The sequence below is a fragment of the Sceloporus undulatus genome, chromosome 4 (assembly GCF_019175285.1).
Source record: "Sceloporus undulatus isolate JIND9_A2432 ecotype Alabama chromosome 4, SceUnd_v1.1, whole genome shotgun sequence".
Classification (NCBI taxonomy): domain Eukaryota; kingdom Metazoa; phylum Chordata; class Lepidosauria; order Squamata; family Phrynosomatidae; genus Sceloporus; species Sceloporus undulatus.
Window position 1 is genome coordinate 134,483,669 of NC_056525.1, and position 21,458 is coordinate 134,505,126.

The following is a 21,458-nucleotide window of genomic DNA, read 5'->3' on the forward strand; positions in this document are numbered from 1 at the left end:
TTAGAGAGTGGCTGCAGTACAGGCATTTAACCACTGCACCACCGGAGCATAATAGTTTGAGGAAGGCAGTTTCACATGTAGCTTAGATTTATGTTTCCCCCCAACATTATAGTCATTGGAGTAATGGTGGGAAAAGGAACCAGGAAGCTCGCTCTGGCGACGACGGGGAGGGTTCTCTATGTTACTAGCTCTATAGAAGCCTTCCACAGACTCAGCAGCAGGCGCTAGAGCGGGGTTCTCCGGAGCGCGCCCCCTTGCGTGTGGTGACGTCAGAGCGGTGGGCGTGGCCTCCGGCGTGGGTGTGGGCGTGGCCTCCGTTCCTGGGCGGGCGTGGATTGATTGGGGCAGTTTGAGGCAGCGGCAGGACGGAGGCGCAAGCGCGAGGAAGGCGGCCGTTGGCGGCGGGGCGCGAGGCGGATGAAGTGAGAGGAGGATTGGAAGCGTCCCTTTCCAGTCAGTGGGCGCCGCCGGGGCCTGGCTGAGAGCGGAGCCATGGAGGGCGGAGGAGGAGGACGCGGCGGCGGTGGTGGTGGTGGTGGTTCCACGCGCGGAGCCGGCCGCGAGAGGAAGAAGGGCAAGAGCCCCGAGGAGACCCCCGCAGCCGGCGCCGCCGCAGGGGTCGGGGCAGATCCAGGAGGAGGAGGAGGGAAACCCCGGAAGTTTGTGAGTGTTGACGACTAGAGCCAGCCGAGGGGGCGGGGGAAGCACACCTGCCCCGAGGAGGAGGGGGGAAGCCCCTCAGGGGGAGGGGGAAGCCCCGGAGGAGGCAGCTCCAGGGTTCCTCCCTCCCGGGTCATCGGGCCACACGGGCTCCTCGTCTGCTCCGCCGGCAAGGGCTCAGACGGAGGAACCTGGCCGAGTTTCCCTCAGACGGGACCATTCCCTTCGCCTGCCTCCCTCCCTCCTTCACTCTTTCTCTCTCTCTCCCTCCTTCTTTCCTTCCTTCGTTCCCTTCTTCTTTCCTTTCCGCCCTCTTTCTTTCCTTCCTTCCTTCCTTCCTTCCTTCCTTCTTTTCTTCCCTCCCTCCTCCCTCCAGCCTTCTCGCTCTCTCTCCCTCCTTCTTACCTTCTTTTCTTCCTTCCTTCCTTCCTTCCTTCCTTCCTTCTTTTCTTCCCTCCCTTTCAGCCTTCTCGCTCGCTCTCTCTCCCTCCTTCTTACGTTCTCTGCGTTTTGTATTTCCTTCCTGCTTTTCTTCCCGCCCTCCTCCCTCCAGCCTCTATTGCTTCTCTCTTCCTCTCCTCCATCCAGTCTTTCTGTTCCCTTATTTCTTCTGTCCTTCTTTCCTTTCCTCCCTCTTCCCTCCAGCCTTCTTTCTCTCTCTCTCTCCCTCCTTCCCTTCCCTTCTTTTCTTCTTTCCTTCTTTCCTTCCTTCTTTCCTTCCCTCCCTCCAGCCTTCTTTCTTTCTCTCCCTCCCTCTCCCTCCCTCCTTCTCTCCTTTCATTTCCTTCCTTCCTTCCTTCCCTCCTTCCTCCCTTCCCTCCTTCCTTCAGGGTCTCTTGAGGGCAGCCTGGTGCTGAGGTCCCTCTGACTCCTGTGGCCTGGGACCCACTAAGCCAAGTGAAGCCCTCCTTGCCCATGGAGAGACCATTCTTTTCTCCCTGGGGGCAGGCATGGCTTCTCTGTGGGCAAGGGCTGCTGTCATTTGCTTCAGGGATATCCAAGAGGTGGCTTTTGCCCATTCCTTCCTCTGAAATATAGCTTTCAGCACCTGGTATTCTCTGGTGACCAGAGCCTAGATCCCTTGGTTAGTCCCAGTGAACCAATTGATCATTGAAATGTTGACTTACCAAGTCCCTGCAGTACAGGCTTTACATCACTTAAGGCTAACAGTTGGATTTAGGCCATAAGACTCTCAGCGCTTCGTCAGCTCCGCTGGTATTTGTTGGTGGTCCCTGCTTAGCCTCCAAGATCATGTACATGAAATACAGCCTACAGCGCCTGGTGGGCTCCCATCCCAGTGCTAACTAGGGCAACACTGGGACCCAATTGAACACACTTCCTTGGAACGTGGTGGAGTCTCCTCCTTCGGAGGCCTTTAAACAGAGGCTGGGTGGCCAACTGTCAGGTGTGTGTGCGTTGATTGAGAGTTCCTGCATGGCAAAAGGGGGTGGACTGGGTGGCCCTTGGGGTCTCCTCCAACTCTATGATTCTGTGACTGCTTAGCTGTCTTTAGGGCAGCGTGTGCCATTTACATGCAGAGGGGGCCAGCTGTGCTCTTCGGCAGTCCCCTGCCAGGCCATGGAAGAGCCCTCTGGCTCCTGGCACTTGAGCCTGGACAGGGCTGGCCTCATTCAGCCTCTTGCCCTCCCTTACATTTTCCCTGAGAAGTATGTGAACGCATGTTAAGGAGGTGGTATGTTCCTCTCTGAGTCTCACATTTCCTCAGCTCTTAATATCTGAATCTTAAAGGATGTGGGCACTGAATGGAGGGGTACAGCAAACTGGAATCATTATGAACAGCAGTCACTTGCTATAAAAGTACCAGTTGTTCAGTCCTTGCCAGTGGCTTTGAGCTCATACTCCGTAGTAGTGAATGGGGAGCCTGTCAAATCATACTTATTGTGCAGGGTTAGTTTTTGTATTTGTTTAGAAGAGAGGTAACTGATTTATAAAGTTCCCCTTTCTTCCATGACTAATGTGTCTAACAGTAACAAGAAGCACTTACTTAATAGATACTCTTCAAATGAACTCTTAAGTTGGAGCTCCATGAGACACAAGCTTGACTAGTGATAGATCACAACTCTGCTTACTTCTCTATACTACTTCTCTTTTCACAACTTCTCTCTAAAAATCCCAGTATCGATGTTAAAGAATCATGTGGCCTCGGGGATTGCTGTTTATCTTGCCATCTTTGTTTTTATTTTGTTTATAGCACACTTTGCGAGTTCTGGTCTCTCCAGCAGCGCAGTACAATACCTTAGGTTTATCTTATGAGCCAAAGTAGGCTATGGAGCGGAAGCAGTTCATCAGACCTCTTTAAAGCTCGAAAGAACCGATGAGCTGGTATTTCCCCTGCTTTCAAACAGACATCTTCTAGGAAGGGAGGGAAAGGTCCTAATCCCTCTCCCAATACCAGTAGCTGACTGGGCTGCTTAAAGACAAGGCATTTATTGTGGGATTTCTGTAGCTCATTCACTCACATTTTACCTGGGTGGATCCATACAGTATTGTCACCTGTTTGCAATCTTTTCCCATGCTTACGCTGTGTACCCTGATGTTTACTGGTATTGGATCCCAGTGGGGTCTATGTTCATAGAGAGTGCTGTGTTTTCTCCCTGATAGTGTGGAAAGTGCAGTGGAAGGGCAATCCTTTGTTAGTGCTAGGAGTCATCTGGAAGCATCCTGGTCCTACCACCTTGCGTTCAACTTTTTGCAGGTAATCTGATCATAGAGCTGCTTTCATCCCACCCCCCATATCTTTCTCTGCTTTCACTGTGACAGGCTATAGGCTCCCCCGTTATTATATCCTGTAGTTTAGCAGATCTCAGGCAAATGGCTTTTGACTCCTTTGCTTTTGGTGACAGAGCCTTTTTCATGGTTCTACCCCTCAATGGGCTGATTCCTACTGTCTCGCTATAATTATACAGAATTGTACAGTACAATGTTTTGTGTAAACTGTTCACTTGTTCTCTAGCCAGCATGGTGTTGTGCTTTGAATGTTGGACTAGAACTCTGGGAGACCAGGGTTCAAATCCCTACTTGGCCCTGGAAACCATCTGGGTTACTGTGGGCAAATTGCACTCTCTGGTTCTTGGAGGAAGGCAGTAGCAAATCTCATCTGGATAAATCTTGAATGACAGAGTTGCCACAAGTTGACTTGAGGGCATTTTTAAAAACAAACAAACCTGTTCTGTCTTGGTATAATTCACGTTGCAATTAATAGATTTGATCCCTTGGGGGAGAGAAGTCAAGAGACATGGGGTAACTATATTCAGTTCAGCAAGGCAATAACCAGTGTTCAGTATCCTGCTTTTTGGTCAGTGGATGTGTTGTGACTTAAAAAACTGTCAACTAGCCTGTACCACACTATCATTTGAGAGTATGTAATGTCTGGGTAATGCCTCTGTGGCTTTCTTGTGGATCTTGGAATACACAATCCAGGTTTTCTCTGTTGCCCGTAAGCAGCCAATTGTACAGCTTAAAGCTTCAAAAGCCCTTTGTGGCTTCAGAACTATTGAAATTATGGCACACAGACCAGACTATATCTGTATGGCTAGGGCCACTCTGACATCTAAACAAACTGGCTAGTATAAGAAAAGAAAACAGAAGTGAAGTTTAAATGATAATTCCAGAACTGTCAGAAATAGATTAACTGTCAGAGACAAAGATCAAAATCTTAGAAAAATTCAGAAGTGTGCTTGAAATTTGCTCAAGGATTATCAGTTCATCTAAAAGTGTGCAAGCTGTAGTCATCGGTATCGGGTGAGCTATGCACAGTGCAGTATAGGCTAGATCCTATAGATCTCTGCAGCCAGGGTGACATTGTGTTTTTGTTTGATGTAGCACAAGCAGTAATTTGCCTTAACACATTTGAAAACATGATAATTAAACATGGAGTAATAGACTGAAACTGTTTCAGTGTATACTGTGAACTGATTCTCAGTTCCCCAGCAGCCTACAATAAACTGCTGCTTTATTTGAAAATGAACCTTGAAATGGGGAATATGCTAAGAAATAACTGTGCTACTGAAATGGGAAGCATGCCCGAAAATTGTCTGTATTTTGCCCCAAGTTATGCCTTTTGAGACAATTTACCTTTGCCTCGTTTTACATCTTGTAGAACCAGTGTGATGTAGTGGTCTGAGTTCTGGACTCTAGAAGAGATGCATTCAAACCCCATCTGACTATGGATACCCCACTGGGTGATCTTGCGGAAGTCCCACTCAATCTTAGAGGAGGGCAGTGGTAAACTCCTCTGAACAAATCTTGCCAAGAAAACACTGTGATAGATTTGTCTTGGGGTCACCATAAGTCAGAAACAACTTGAAGGTACATAGCAACAACTGACTTCTTGCTCCAAGTTCTTGCTTATACATTGCAAAATGTTTCTTGAGGGCAAGGATGGGAAATGGATCACTGGTTCTAGGAGCCCCCCCCCCTTTTTTTTTTCTCCTGGGACCATCTAAGGCAAACTATACCCTTTAAGAGATTTTGGACTTCAGCTCCCAGAAGCCTCAGCCATGTTGCCCATTAGTCTGGGATTCTGGGAGCTGAAATCCAAAATCCCTTAAAGAGCACAGTTTGGGGACCACTGCCCTAAGGGCTGCACACAACCAGAATTCCAAACTACAACTTCTCTCAAACCCAGAGGGGGAAAGAAGTCAATTTCTAATTTTGAAAACTTTTTTTAATGTTAAAGGGTGTAGGTAGGGATGGGGCTGTGGTCTATTTGGATGTGATTTGAAAGTGAGGATTGAGGTGAATTTATGCTCTCAAAAGGAATCTCATCTTGGAATATACATTCAATAAATAATTATGCCAGCCCAGGTGGGAAGGAGACAGCCCCTTCATTGCTTTAGCAGGAAGTGAAGAGTGCTTTGAAAGCATGGAACTGACTGATCTGTACTTTGTAAACTTTTCTTCTTGGTGATGAGTGAGAGAGAAGAGAGCTGAGTATGTGAAGATAGGGGAGAGAGGTGGGGGTATGCTGGAGACAGAACTAGTGATGGCCTTCAGAGGGAGGAGGAATGATGATTTTAACAGCAGATCATCACTAAACTCACACTCTTCCTCCCTCTGGATCATTGCAAGAGGCAGAGAAAAATCATGTGGAGTAGTGATGATCTTCAGAGAGCGAGGGAACATATGTTTGGTAGCTGTGGACCTGGCCATTGTTAGCATGTGGGTTGTAAAAGATGACCTGAAGGAACTTGGTTGCAATATGAAAAAGATTGCTTGCTCCCATGCATATAGGATCTTACTATAATTTGGGAGAAAATTTGTCTAGTGACTGATGTTGAATCAGTTTACACTTTGTACTCAGAATATTACATTGGGGAAAACATGTTTATATGTGTATAAATTAGGTTCTAGTGATGGATTCATTAGGACTGTAAGCTAAGGTACTCCCCTCTGCTTTTTAGTTTCCTAGGCTTGATCTCTTTCTGGCCTCCGTCTTTTTGTTTGCATTTGTAAAAATGTTGATAACTTAACTTCACCATAGTTTGGCCTGGAGGGAAAAAAAACATGGCAAAGGAGAGGCTATTTTTGAAAGTCACTCACTGCCTCCATTGAACAAACAAAACAGGTTTTACCTTTTTTAGTCTTTTCTTCCAGTGACTTCTCTAATCATCTATATTTGGTCTAACATAGTAGCATAACTTTCCTTTCCCATACTCTGATCAAAAAGACACAGGAGAAGGGATATAGTTGTTTTCAAAATAAGAATTTGAGGTGAGTGAAACCCTTGAGAATGGCCTGTACAATTGTCCCTTAGTATCCGGGGGCCGGGGAGGCTTCTGTTTTGGACCCCTTGCACGGATGCCAAAATCGCAGGTCCAAGTCCTGTAGTTTTAAAGACAGTACATGTGTGCAAGGCTGCACTGCTGCGGTGGCATGCATGCACCAATATTAGAGCCAATGAGGCTTGCTATCCACGGATGCTCAGATCTACAATGGTAAGCTGAGGATGGATGGGGAGGCTGTAGTTCTGAGAGAACCTTGAGTTCAGCACAAGAGCTTTCTCTCTCCTTTTGAAACTTCAGCTAGTGTAGAACACTGGAGAGCTGAATGCTGGTGGAAGTAAAGCATTTGAGTTGTGTTATACCTGTTGTGTTAAACTTATTGCTAATAGTGTTGTGTCATCTGTGTATCATAGGTTGTTAATGTTCCTATCTCTGATCTTCACTTCTCTGGTGCCTGAATCTAAGCCTGTTTTGCATATGATGATTTTTGCATACAGTTTGAATATAGGGTGATAGTATGCAGCTTTGCCTGATCCCTTTTCTGATTTGTAACCATTCTGATTCTACATATTCAGTTCTGATGGCAGCCTCTTGCCCTGAATAGAGATTACCCATCAGGATGATCATATGTGGTGGTACTCCCATTTATTTGGAAGCATTCCATAGTTTTTCATAGTCTATGCAGTCAAATTTACTGTTATCAATAAAGAAATTAGAAGAAGGCTAGGATTGGGTATCCTAAAGAGCAAAGATATAACTTTGAACACTAAAGTGAGGATAGGCCAAGCCATTGTATTCTCCATTACTATGTATGGATATCCATAAGAGATGGATAGTGAAGAAGGCTAGCAGAGAGAAATTAAACTCTTTTGGGATTTGGTGTTGGAGAAGTGTGTTGAGGATACTGTGGATGAACAGATGAATCCAAACTATCATTGAAAGCCAGGATGACTAAATTGAGACTGTTGTATTTTGGCCACATCATGAGAAAGCATGAGTCATTAGAAAAAAACAATAATGTTCATGAAGGCAGAGGGAAGCAGAAAGAGAGGGAGACCACATGCCAGACGGATTGACTCAGTCAGAGAGGCCTGAGCTTGTAAGATCTGAGCAGAGCAGTGGAGGACAGGAGACGTCTCATCCACAGGGTCACCATGTCTCAAGGTTGACTTGAGGACAGTAAACAACAACAAAACTTGTTCTGTGCCAGCTGTATTGCTGCCTGTTGACTTCCAAGCTCAGTTCGGAGTCTATATACAGGCCTCTGAAGCTCTGAATGGCTTGGGATCATGTTGCTGGAAGAAGTACCTGGGCCAGTAAAACTGCACAAGGATTAAGGTTAGAGTCAGAGGCTCCGCTGTAGTTTGTGTCAGCTGGATTGGTAGACACAAGGGACAGGCCTTTTAAACTGTGGCTCTTTATTAATTAAAATCCTTTCCACTCGAAAGATTTTAGTTCCTTCTGTCAGTTTTTAAACAGGCTTTTAAGAACCTTTTATTTTGGTGCACTTTTGATTGAGAAGAGATATTCTTTTGTTGTATTGAATGTATTTTGGTTGGCCTGGTTTTTGAGTCTGAATATTAGATGAAATTATTATTAATGAACTGCTCTACTGATAATGAATATTGTTTTATTGTTCTTCAGTTGTGCTGTTGGGTTATTTTCTTTGAAAAGTGGCATATAAATTATTTGTCTTGAGTTAGTTGCATGGTGTGTGTGTGTGATATACCAAACTCAGTGGCAGTTTTCATTCTGTGGTAGAAAGGCTTTCTGCCAATACAAGTCCTGTATGATAAACAGCCTTGAGTTCTGTGGGTGTAATCAGTTTTCATGTACAGTATTTGTTTCAGATGAATGCTGAAAGAAATTTTAAAAGAGATCTTACAATGAATGCTCTCCCAGATTCTGTTCTTCATTTTGCTCTTAATAATTAAAAATAAATATAATATACCTGACAAGCCTTGGTCTTGGCTACAACACAGTTAAAAGTTTGGCTGAAATACTGGTACTTAACATGATACCTCTTTGCCTGATTCTTGAGTCAATTTTAAGCTTTTTATAGTTCTCCTAACCGAGACTGTGTTAACTTCCGGTGGTACTTTCCCTTGTCTTCTACAGGGAAGCAACTATAAAATGTCTGCTAATATGTGTTGTTAATGTGCAGATGTTCAGGCTCACATCTGAAATTCACAGATTGCAGAGGAAAAAGAATTTATTTAATTTTCTTTGTATAATGAGACCAGTGTGCAATGAATTGTTTAAGTAAGGACCTAGAGGTTCTTGTTACTTAATAGGAGTAAGTATTGTCATGCACTTCATAAAAAAAGTAAGCCCTATTGTGAAGTTGAAGGCTTTCATGGCCAGCATTCATAATTTTTTGTGGGTTTTTTGGGCTATGTGAACATGTTCTAGAAGAGTTTATTCCTGATGTTTAGCCAGCATCTGTGGCTGGCATAAAGCAGGATTAGAATCAGAAGAAGGAGGTGTGAAAATTGGAGGAAGGAACACCAACAGTTTAAAATAAATGGATGGCACCACGCTACTAGCACAAAATAGCAAAGACTTGAAATGATTACTGCAGAAAATCAAGGAATAAAGTGCAAAATCAGGTTTATAGCTGGACATTAAGAAAACGGAAATAATGACTACTTAACTTTAGGGAGTTGTTCCATACCTTGGCTCCATCATTAATCAGAATGGAAACTGCAGCCAAGAAATCAGAAGAAGATTAGGATTTGGAAGGCAGCTATGAAGGAACTAGACTGAACTATCAAGAGATATAATTGAATATTGAAGTTAGAATTGTCCATGCCTTTGTGCTTCCAGTTATTCTGTATGGTTATGAAAGCTGGACAGTGAAGTAGGCCGAAAATCAACTGATTTGAAATGTGGTGAACTGGTGATGGGAAAGAGTTATGTGGATATCATTTACAGCTAGAAAAATAAATAAATAGGCCCTAGAGTAAATCAAGCCTGAACTTTTCCAAGAAGCCAAGATGATTAAACTGAGACTGTTATACTTTGGACATATCATGAGAAGACATTAAAAAAGACAATAATGCTTGGAAAGGTAGAATGCAGTAGGAGAGGGGGAACATCACTTTATGGATGGATACACACAACCAAGGAAGCCATGGACCTGAGTCTGTGATGATAGCGTGACTCATGGCGTTGCCATAAGTCGAAGTCTGATTGATGGTGGTTAACAACAGAGTACCTCTTAGGTTGGTTAGATTTCAAGATACCATTACTGAAGGCGAGAGATAATGTTTGGAACCATTTCAGAATGGTCAAAATAGCTGTGTATTGACAACCCATCAAGATACGCGTTATCTGTGAAAGCTTTAGTTATCGATTAGATAAAATCTGCGCTTGTCTTGCATATTTTAAATCTACATTATTTTAAGAGTGTAGAAATTGGTCTTTTGAAGTTTCTGTTCTCTGATACTTGTGTCTATTAATAAACAGAGAGAGAACATGGAAAAACCCCCACTGACATTGATTTTGAATAATGAAGGGGAGGAAAGCTAAGCACTAGCATTGCTTTTGGCATTATTGTAATTATTTAATTGTACCTAATCGTCTACTTGCATTTTCATTCAGGATAGCTTATGAGAGGCTATTTCCATTTCATGCTCACAATAGTCCTGTTCTATACATTGAACAGAGGGAGGGCAGATGATTCCCCTCCAAGCGCTGAGCCTCAACAGTGATTGGAACCCAAATCTCCTTTCTCAAACATCCACTTCATTTCATATGTTATAATTTCCAAAGTTTCTTCCAACAAAAAAATCTGGTTGTGCCTTGAAGACTAATTAAAGCACGAATGTTTGTGGATAATAGCCTGTATGATCAAAGTTGTATGATCAAAGTTGTAAAGTGTTGTCCATAATTCAGATGTACAGTTCATACAGTTGGAAGTGGTACTGTAGCGAGGAAAAATAAATGCTGAAAGTATTGACTTTGTGTGTGCAAGCGCGCATGCACCTATCAACTTATGGTCACCCCATGAATTCCATAGGGTTTTCCTAGGCAAGGAATAGTCAGAAGTTGTTTTTGTCATTTCTTTTTTCCAAAATACAGCCTAAAGCATCTGGTATTCATTTACAGTCTCCCATCCAAGTACTAACCAGGGCTGAACCCACTTAGCTTCCAAGATCAAATGGGATCTTGTATCTTTAGAGTATTTAGGCCCAACTGACAGTGACCATTATGTTATTAACACTTGCCATTCCTCAAATTGTAACACACACTTCCTGGCACTGCATAAGCCATTTAGCAAAGGGAAGTGCTGTATAATCAGTACTTACTATGACAATTTTGCCAGATGCAATAGACCCATGGCAGAAGGTTGTAGAATATCTCCCACAATTTGCTGCCTGAAAGACAACAAGCTCTTTCGGTACAAACAAATGTGGGCATTTCATAGCACTCTTGATAAAGGATTGGTGGCTTGGTAGAGTTACACATACCAGATTCTTGAAAGTCTAGCTAATATTGTCCAATTCTCAGCTACTCTTAAAAGCCAAAAAGATCCTGAAGGTTGACAGTGTCTTTTTAAATCAAGGTTCTGGGGCAAGCGAAGGACAGCTTTCTTAGGGTTGAGGCTCCTGTTTTAGCCAACACACTTTTGCTAGAGGTGCAAGATATTTATGAGATGGCTGGGGCAGGAAACGTAACGGCATGATTAAAACTGTTGTGCCAGGATAAGGTGTAGATGCTGGCAACCCAATAGTGGAAGATGCTGTTGCATCTCTGGAAAAGCATGCTGGTGGGGGAAAGTGCCACATTTTCCTGCCCCAACACTACTGGGAACAGAACGCATTCTGACCCACCCATCCAGACTCCTCAGGCAGCCAGTTAGGACTATGGCTGTCAGGGTAGAGTCCTATGACATTGCAACACTGCTGGATCTCTTATACTTCTTGGATCCTAATACACTGGGTCCAGACTAGGTTACGCCACCGGGATCCAGAGGATTCTTCTCCTGCCTGGTCCTAAATAGTTTGAGGCTTCTTTTCCTTCAGAACTATCTTCCTGACCCTTGGTCCTCTCACTAACTTACCGTATATACTCAATATAAGTCGGCTTCATGTATAAGTCGAGGGCAGCTTTAGGGGGCAAAATTATGGCTTTCATATGACCCTTGGAAATGTCGACGGCAAAACTTAAGAGACTTGCAACAAAGGATCTAAAGAATAAAGCAAAGGAAAACAATGCCAAAGAACCTAAAAAATTATGGCAGGCATAACTGTTTTGTTTCACACTAAAGGCTGGATGGAAGAGAGTAGATAGAGGTCAGTTCTTCCAGGACAGATTGCACTCTTGTCTTTCATTGGGGATGGTTCCCTTTTTAATAAGAGTTAAAGTGTAGTGTTTACATTGACCCATAGATAAGTTGACCTAGGTTTTTGGGGTCAATTTTTTGACTAAAATTTCTAGACTTATACATGAGTATAAACAGTAAGTGTCTTTGTTATTAATTGTTCTTATTATTTTTGATAGCATGTTTGATGTTATCTATAAATCACTTCAGGCCACTCCTGGGTGAACATAAAGAAAATAACTTTTATTTACACGCAGAACATAGCATAGTATTTTTCTGAGTTCTCAAGCTTGTTGTTACAGTACAGTATACGTAATACTTCAGTTGTTACAAATTTACTATGGCCTGTTACAGACTGCCAAAGTAAAGCTGCTTTGGGTCTCTTTGGAGGTATGCTGTTTAAATGATGCATGCATCCTAAGAATCTGGAAGCTGCACCAAAGCTGCACTCCAGTGCTTAGGAATGGAGTGTGGCTTCGGCACGACCTCCAGACTCTTAGGACCCATGCATCATTTAAATAGCATACCTCCAAAGAGACCCGACGCAGCTTTATTTTGGCAGTCTGTAACAGGCCTATGTTTAAGTTCCCTCTTTGATTTGGTTCACACAGAACACATTCCTTTAATAACACTGGGCTTCTCCTGTCCTTTTAAAATGATTTCCCCTGATCTGGGAGTCTGAATCCCATCCAGGCTGAACCCTTGTTCATAACTGCACCTCCTGGCTGTTTTAAAACAGCCTCCTGCTTCATCAGGCTTGACACACTCAGCTCTGGCTCTTAACAGCTCCTCCTCCATTTATATCTGCTGATCAGGCAGGCCCCCACCTTTTTTGGGGGCCTGTCCCTGGTTGGATACGCCAAACATTCCATTTTGCTAGTGCTTCTTCACAAGTCCTGACCTAGATTTCAGAACAATGTAACATTGCTGCACCTACTTGGTACTTCAGTTGGTAAGGCAGGAGCTGTTTTTGGAGTCAGTCTACCTTCATTGGGATACCCCACCCAGAACATTCTCAAGTGACTGTTGCCATCACATTACTGTTGCTTCCTTCTTCTTCTCTGTTTTGATTTTCCATTGAAATCCATTCTTCTTTCAGTGTGGTATCTCAGCAATGCGTCCTGGAACACTTGGTTGCTCCAGCACAATGCTTCTTTCCTGATCAGGTGACTGTGCCTGGCAAAGATGTTTCAAGCTGTTTATTTCTTATGCCTTGTGCCAGGTGTATGAAGCAGAGCTCAGTGATTGTCACATTGAATCTCAGATTTGCATATTGTCAGTGCTACCTTTACCTCCCTCTGTTAGGCCAGGATGACCTCTGAACATTGGCTTCTCATTCAGTGCAGCGTCTCAATTATGAGGTTGAAGTGAGGGTTCTGCAAGGATTTAAGAACTGAGCCTGGTCACAGTGTACCTTCTTTCTACCTCTCCTCTCTCTTGTAGTCTCCTCTCTCTTATAGTATTCTTTCTCTAATCATACAACAGTGGCTATTACTGTTGAAGTTACCTGAATGCATTGTTCTGTGTCTGCCCTCCACTTACGCCAGGACCTGGGTAGGGGTTTGGCATTGGGAATTAGTGCTTGCTTAGAATGCTGGATGTACCCACATAAGATTGCTGTCTTAGTCTGCTTTACACTTTGGTGCCAGTTTAACAGAAAGCTAACCAAACAAGCCTCTAGTGTTATTTTTGTTCATCACAAGTCCTGCATCTGTCCTCCTGAAAGTTTGAAAGAACTAGGAGTGCTTCTAAATGGCATGTTAGGCTTGTGCACATTATCTATCAAACTGCAGACAACATCACCCAGCAAAAAAACTCCAGAAACCCCTATGTCTCTGAAATTTGGAAGTTATTTCATGTGTTTAATTTTTTTCCCATTGCAGTCAATGGGGAAGCCAGCTAAGATCTTGGAAACAGAAATGAAGGGTGTCTCTGGCCCCAGGGACGTAGCCAAGGGGGGGGTTCTTGGGGTCCGCCCCCCCTTCCGTTAGATAAAATGAATGGTATGTGCTGCTGCGCCGCCGCACCCAAGCCCCATTATAATGGTGGCACTTAGTCTGGACCCCCCTTCTCAAAATCCTGACTACGTCCCTGCTGGCCCCATACAGACTTCCGAAATAAAGCTGCTTTGGGTCATTTTGGAAGTTTGCTGTTTAAATGTTGCATGCGTCCTAAGAGTCTGGAAGCTGCACCAATGCTGTGCTCCAATCCTTAGGATTGGATTGTGGCTTTGGCACATCTTCAGGACTCTTAGGACACATGCAACATTTAAACAGCAAACTTCCAAGGTGTCCCAAAGCAGCTTTATTTTGGCCTGTTTGTATGGGGCCTTAGTTTCAGATATGAAGCATGGTGCAGTATCAGTCTGAATGGAGGAAAGGCTCTCAGTTGGGTGGATGCAAGGTGGACTTTTGCTCCTGTACATGGCCAGAGTAATCATCAATCAGAACTGCGACAAAATATGGTATGAGGGGCTTTATACCTCTGTAGTAGAAAGTTGTATTACCACAGTTATGTACTTCATTCATTTCAGCTGCTGAAGCTTTTCTATTAATAATTGGTTAGTCCTTTATTATTCACTTCAATAAAAACATGTGATACTATAATCAGCAGGGTGACTCCCCATAGTGTCACATACCAGATTTTGTGTCTGTGAGTGTCTTAACAGCTGTAACTAGATTGCTGTGTGTTGTCATAATACAGTAATATTTTACAGCACACTGAGAACTGAAAATATTTTCAGCATCAGCAAACATCTTAATGTAAATATACTAGGCCTAATTCACAACTAGTATTTACATACTGTACATTATATTAGATTCCTGTCATACTGAGGTGCTGTCAAGAGATACTGCTAAAATTAAACCTTGCATACAATATACTGGGGCCTTTATTAGAGGCTTGTGATATGATCACACTTTCCTTAAATATACTTTAATTATGCTGGAGCCAGACTTTCAAAAGGAAGGAAAAGCCTGTTTTACACCTGATGATATTCAAAGGAGAGGTTTCCTTTGAGGCTGGATGTCTGCCTCTGAGTGACCAGCCCCAACCCAGTTTGCACTGCCTCAAAGCATTTGAGTCTAGGCAGGTCTAGAATATTGCTATATCTGCAAGGAATCTGTCTGCAGATTGTACCCTCAGATGAACAAAACAACACATGATTGGTGCAACAGATCTTGTGGCTGAACATCCTTCTGCAAACAGTCTGCAAACAACCTTTCAGTACTTACTCTTACACAGATTTTACAGTTCACTCTGATGGCTCAGAGTTATAGATACCCTTTCTCACCATTCATTCATGGTGTTTCTTGGGGTATCAGTAGGCATACTGGAGACTTGTCATTTGTTTACATGTCTGTCTCATAGAATCAGAGTTGGAAGGGACCAAAAAGGCCATCTAATCCAGCCTCTTCCATGAAAGGCTACACAACTACAGTACTCCTGTGAGATACCTGTCCAATATTTGTTTAGAAAGACCTCCAAAGTCCACTACCTTCTGAGGCAAGGTATTCCACTGTTGAATGGTTCTTAAAGTTAATAAATTCTTCCTGTTATTTAGGAATTCTCTAAACAATTTTAAGAAGCAGAGCCCTCCCTCCAGTCCATCTGCCATGGTCCAAGCCTCAGAGAAAGAAGAATTGCATGATCTTCATGCTAAATATAGTCAGCTCCCTAAGCCCTTTCTTACAGGATTTAGTTTCCAGAATTTTGATCATCTTGTTCTCCCTCCTCTTGACACTTTCTAGCTTGTCAATATCCTCCTTGAATCGTGGTACTCTTAACTGAACATGGCATTCTATGCGAGTTCTCAATAAAGCAGAATAGTGTGGTACTATTTCTTCCCTCCAGGTCACATTCTCTCAGCCTTAGCGGATGGCAATGGCAAATCTCCTCTAAAGAAACTTGTCAAGAAAGCCCCATGCTAAGTTCATCACCTTAGAGTCAATATATGTCAGAATGATTTGAAGGCACACAACAACAACATTTTTTTCCTTCAGTCAGGACACTGTATTGCTGTTGATGCAGCCTGAATTGCATTGACCTTTTTAGCTGCCATATGGCTACTAACACTACTAGATCCCACTTTGCTTCCCCATGCAGCTTTGTTCAGTTACGTGCATCTTGCTTTATTGTATTGGAGTTCCCTGGGACTAAAAGTGTGGAGTGATGGAGTGCTTTTGGAGAGAAGGTGGGGAGGAGAGTGTTCATCTGTCCCCACTTACATGCCACTTCTGATAGTAAGGCAGGCATGTGAAGAGCAAATGTTTTGTCAGGCCCTTGCAAATGAAGCTTCTTCCTTTACACATTTGATCAAATGACGGTCTGTTCATGATACTGATGAACTTGCACTGTTTGGAAACATATTCCTTTCTCCAACATGCAGCAGCTGTGTCTTCAGACATGACTAACTGTGGTCGATCTGGGGAAAAGAGCTGCCTAGGGATTGTTGGCAAAAGAAGCAGTGTGAGGGGGTGGGTGAGTTGGGCCTTTCTTTTGGCACATGCGATAATTGCCTTTTGTGTCTTTTCAGCTGTTTTGTGCTCAGTTAGATCTCGGAGGTCAGTTCATGGTTGTTGGAGGCAGAGGAGATAGATGGGATGAGGCTGTGCTCCAGAACTAGAGCTATAGGGTTTTGTTGGCTTGTAGAATATGGTAGGAGTGGACAGGACGAGTTGGAGAAATAACTAGACAGCTGTTGTAAAAGCAACATGTGGCAGGGCGTAAGTAGGGACAAAGCAGATGGGCAGCTTGGAGCAGCCGGAGGTTGCTCCACCCCGATTGCCCCCTGATGGGTGCAGGTCCTGAGGCTGGCAACTATGCTGCGGTCCCAAATGGGCTGCCACCGAGGAGGTTTTTTTTTGTGTATGTGTGTGCTCCTTTTACCGGCAGCCTCAAGCCACCTTAGTTGGCATCAGGCCGGTTTCTGGTCACTCTGGTGGCATTGCCATGTTCACGCCCCACCCCCAAAGCATCTGGAAGCCTCTCTATCTTGCCTATGTGTTTCGGGCCCCAATCACTCCGTGATGCAGTATTACTATTTTATTTTTTTGGTAAACATTAAAAAGTTGCATTATATATAGAAACAAACTCAGAAACATGCTAATATTGAGAAAGAATAGGTTAGGTTGTTTCAGCCTGTGTAAATCTCTTTTTGAAAGTCCATGGCAATAAAATCAAAATGTAGAATTGGAAACTTTTTTTTAGAAACTTCTTTATATTAAATAGAAAAAACTGAGATAGTAGTGTGCTTTATGCTTGCCTTCAACACCAGCATTACAAACAATGTTCATAGAGTGGCTTACAATTTTGAATTGGAGTGAAACAAACTGTTATGAATTTGGATAGAATAGGAAACTATGCTTTTGCTGAAATGGAGGTAAATTTTGAATTGGACCCTTTGAATTCAGAGTGGAATCCAACATCAGAAGGCGTGTTCTGGAATAGTGTAAATTTTTATCTGAGGTTAGAACTAAACCAAACAGTCATATAGTATCAGGACAGTGATACACTCCTGATACAACCCATGTTCCCCTTGTCCTGGCGTCGTCCTGTATGGATGATGCAGTCCAACAGCCCCAGGCTGGGATTGGCCACACCAAATGCCTATTTGGTAGTTCCAGCCTGATCCTGGCCCAAGGGGTCCTTAGTGTGGTCTAAAAAGACCAGCTGTTTGTGGCAGAGTTTCCTAGAAAATCTGCCATGGTAGCCAGCAGATTGCATGGGTGTGCGTGCCCTTACCTGCTGCTGCCTCTACATTCCCTCTGAAGGCCCCAGTTGTGGCCTGTGATGTTGGATGGGGGTGCCCTGTTATAGCGCATGATGGGGCCCTTCAGAAGGAATGTGCTGGCACCAGTGGTAGATAAGGGTCATGTTGTAGTGGTTCCATAGCAAGGCAGCTTATGTGCATAGGAACACCTGCCCATTGCTGCCCTAGCCTGGGGGGAGGGAATGGGCCAGAACCCTGGGTGGGATAGCAAGGGCTGGGCCTATGGTATCCTGCCTGTGTGTATAGGCCCACAGAGGTATAGCATTTACCTCACTGTTCAGGGTTTACTACATCTGTTAGGCTTAAGGTTTTCTTTCCCCCCACCCCAAATCTGATGTCATTAGAAACTTGGATCATTGACTGTGGTGCATACGTTCATTAGGGATCTTTGTGTAGCCTTTAGGAAACCAGTGTTCATGATTCATTTTTGCTAAGGAAAATAGTTTATCATGTGCATTTTGTTTCTAACTCTTTCTGCATTCAGTATTCCCCAGTATCATCTCAAAACATTCTGTCGCCTTTCGTAACAGAAAAAGGTGACCTCCACCTCAAGATGTATAATATCCTAACCCAGCAAAATTATTTGGGCACCTGAGGCAGAAAATAACCTCCCTCACCAGGAGAAATATAGTAGAAGTACTATAATTACTAAACTAATGTTTGATTCCATAACTTAATTATGTGTTGGTGGGGAAATACTTTATTTACTTTGTACTTCCAATGTTACTTTCATCCAGTTTCAAGCTGTGTAGTAGGGAAATGGTCGAAAAGATCTGAGAAATTGATGCATTATGTGTTTATCACTCAGCTTGTGCCTTGCACTTTCAAATTACAGAGCTAGGTTTCCATGGCCACTGTACTGCTGTTTTACTGTTCTGAAAAGGTAAAGGTAGACCCTTAACATGAATGCCTAATCATAACTGACTGCAGGGGGCTATGCTCATCTCTGTTACTAAGCAGAAAAGCCAGTGTTGTCTGAGGACTACTCTGGTGGTCATGTGGCCAGCATGACTTCGCCAAACACTGTTACCTTCCCACCGAAGTGCTAACTATTTACCTACTTGCATTTGCATGCTTTTGAACTGCTAGGCTGGCAGAAGTTGGGACTAGTGACTGGAGCTCATCCCATCATGCAGCACTCGGGCCTTGAACCGTCTGATCTGCCGGTTGTCAGAATCGGCGTCTTAACCACTAAGCCACTGCATCTCATACTGTTCCAAAAACGAGTAAGGAAATGTCTAAATGCTTTGCCCATGCCCCAGTTATTTCAAAAATATGATAAGTAGCATGACATTTTAAAGGAACCATTTCTGACATTGTATTCCAGTAACAATATTATAGGATGTATACTAACAACAATTGTATACAATGGTAGTGCACTCATTAGTAACATCAAGGCTGGACTTCTTCAGTGCAGTCTATTTTGGGCTAACTTTGTACTAAGTTTGAAAACTTCAATTAATTCAAATCACAGCAGTCAGGTTGATTGCTGGTACATCTAGGAGGGAGCATATCACACCAATATTAAAATTACTTCACTGGTTACTAGTTAGTTTCTGGGAAAAGTATGAATTGGTTATTACTTGTATTAAAGTCCTACATGGTTTGAGTCCCGGTTACCTACAGGATTGCCTCTTCTTGTATAATTCATCCTGTACACCCAGGTCCTCTGGGAGACATATACTGTAACTGTCCAAGACTAGACTGGCAATTGTAGCACGGTGGACCTTTTCATCAGCTGCCTTTAGACTGTGGAATGACCTGCCGGAAGAAATTCAATAACTAAATGTGTTGTCTGAATTTAAAACAGTATTAAAAAACTATCTCTTCTGGCAGGCCTGTCCAGTTGATTTTAAACTATGAATTTTAAATTGGTATATTTTAATTTTATGTTGGGATGATTTTAATATGTTGTGATCATGTATTTTAGCTTAACTGTTTAAATGGTACCATGTCTTTAGTTATATACTGTATTGTATTTTGCTGGGTGGAAGTGGGAAATAAATAAATAAATACAGCGATTTCCAGTCATCTTGACCATAGCATCTCAGTTAATAGTCCAGAATGTTGTTGCTGTTCTGTGCCTTTGAGTCATTTCTGACTTCTGGTAACCCTAATGTGTGGCTGTCATGGGGTTTTCTTGGCAAAATTTGTTCAGAGGAGATTTGCCCTTGCAAATCTCAGGTTGAGAGCATGTGACTATCCCATGGTCACCAGTGGGTTCTTTGGCTGAGCGGGGAATTTAACCCTTCTCTCCACAGTCATAGTACAGATGACTCAAGTGAGTGACTGATAGCAATTGTCTCAGACTTCTCTCCCATCCTGTTCAAATGGGATACACGCTGTCTGATCATGCATGCTTAAATATAGTATTTCCATAACATTGGGGGGGGGAGCCTATATGGGAACTTCACATCTCTGAGCATTGTATGTTTCCCAGGAGCAGTGATCTTCCAGAAGCTGAGTAAATGGTTCCGTTTCATGCCCTGACCAGAAGGAAGGCAGTTGCATGCTCACTCGGCTTCCTGTCAGTTCAGTTCATACTTACAGGCCTGGCCACATGAACAGTGTGTAGCCTGACACTTCTCTTCAGTATAATTCAGTATGTGAGTATGCAGTGGCTGCACAGATGCGCACTCAAATAGGTGTGCACTCAAGAGCTGCCTAGAGCTCTTTTTTGCACCATCATGAGTGCTGCAATGCAGCCCTATGATGCTGCTTCTGCTGACAGGCATCTGTACACAGTGCCACAGCTGCACAGCTGTGGCGCCTGCTGTGTGGACAGGCGCGTGCATCTGTGACATCACTAGGGCTGGGCATGTCTGGACACCCAGCCCTATCGAGCCCTAATATCGCCACAGTGTACCTGTCTGTACCGGGCCTGAGTTAGTTCACCTCACCTGCCTAGTTTTGGGTCTTCCCTTTGGGACCTTTTTCAGTCTGTGTATACTGGTAATTTCCCAGCTGGCTTCTCTGGAACATCCTTTGGAATCCTGGAATGTGTAGTTTTATAAAGTCTTTAGCTTTCTCTACCACAGAGTTCTGGTGCATCAAAAACTACAAATCCCAGAATTCTTTTTTAATGCTTAATCCTTTATTTAAAACTTATAACAGTTTTAACAATTGTAACGTATAATAGATTTTAAACAAAATTTTACTGGCCGAGTTACATACCCACATCTAGACAAACATGACACCTAACCTATTATATCTAAAAACAAAAACAAAAAACCCCAAATAAACATTTAGTTGACTTCCTCTTCCCATCTAAGTGGTTTGTTATTGACATTTTTTTTCTTTCTTAAATATTTACAATTTCTTCCTATATTTTTTATTCTGTTTTATATTTGATATAATAATCATAATATTTTTCTTTTAGTCTGTCTTTTTTGTTTTTCCAGAAATGTTCAGTTTTCTAGATATTGTATTGCTAAATCTCCCCATCATGGTTTCCAAAATAAAATTAATTTCTGTCCATTTATGTTCTGAATTAAAAGTTTGTTGTCTTTTAACATCATTATTAGTTTATCCAAACTCAACATATCGTTTAACTTAAATAACCAATCTTCAGCAGTAGAGATAATTTGATTATTCCAGTTTCTTGCATGTACTATGCGAGCAGCTGTTATCATATACAATAGGATGTTGTTGTTTTTTTGTTTTTGTATATTTTTTCCTTCTTACATATGTAACATATTAAGTAGATACATTTCAGGATGTGATGTAAAATTAAGCTTCAGAATTTCTAATATTATATTGTGGATTGCTGACCAGTATTTTTTTGCATGTGGATATGTCCACGACATGTGAAAAAAGTGTGCAATGTTTCATTACATTTCCAACAATGTGCATTTTTGTTTTTATACATTTTGGCTAGTCTTAGTGGGGTGAGATGCTATCTAAATAACATCTTGTAATAGTTCTCTTTTAAATCATCGGAAAGAGTAAATTTTAAGTT

General features: G+C 42.8%; 1 protein-coding gene across 1 annotated transcript in view; it reads left to right on the forward strand.

Moving 5' to 3' along the window:
- Nucleotides 1–318: 318 nt before the first annotated feature.
- The window catches only part of DIAPH1 (diaphanous related formin 1), a 123,730-nt gene continuing 102,590 nt past the window's right edge, over nucleotides 319–21,458 (forward strand). The window contains 1 exon segment of the mRNA XM_042461824.1: nucleotides 319–663. Within this exon segment, the coding sequence (XP_042317758.1) occupies nucleotides 493–663 (171 nt within the window). The 5' untranslated portion in view covers nucleotides 319–492.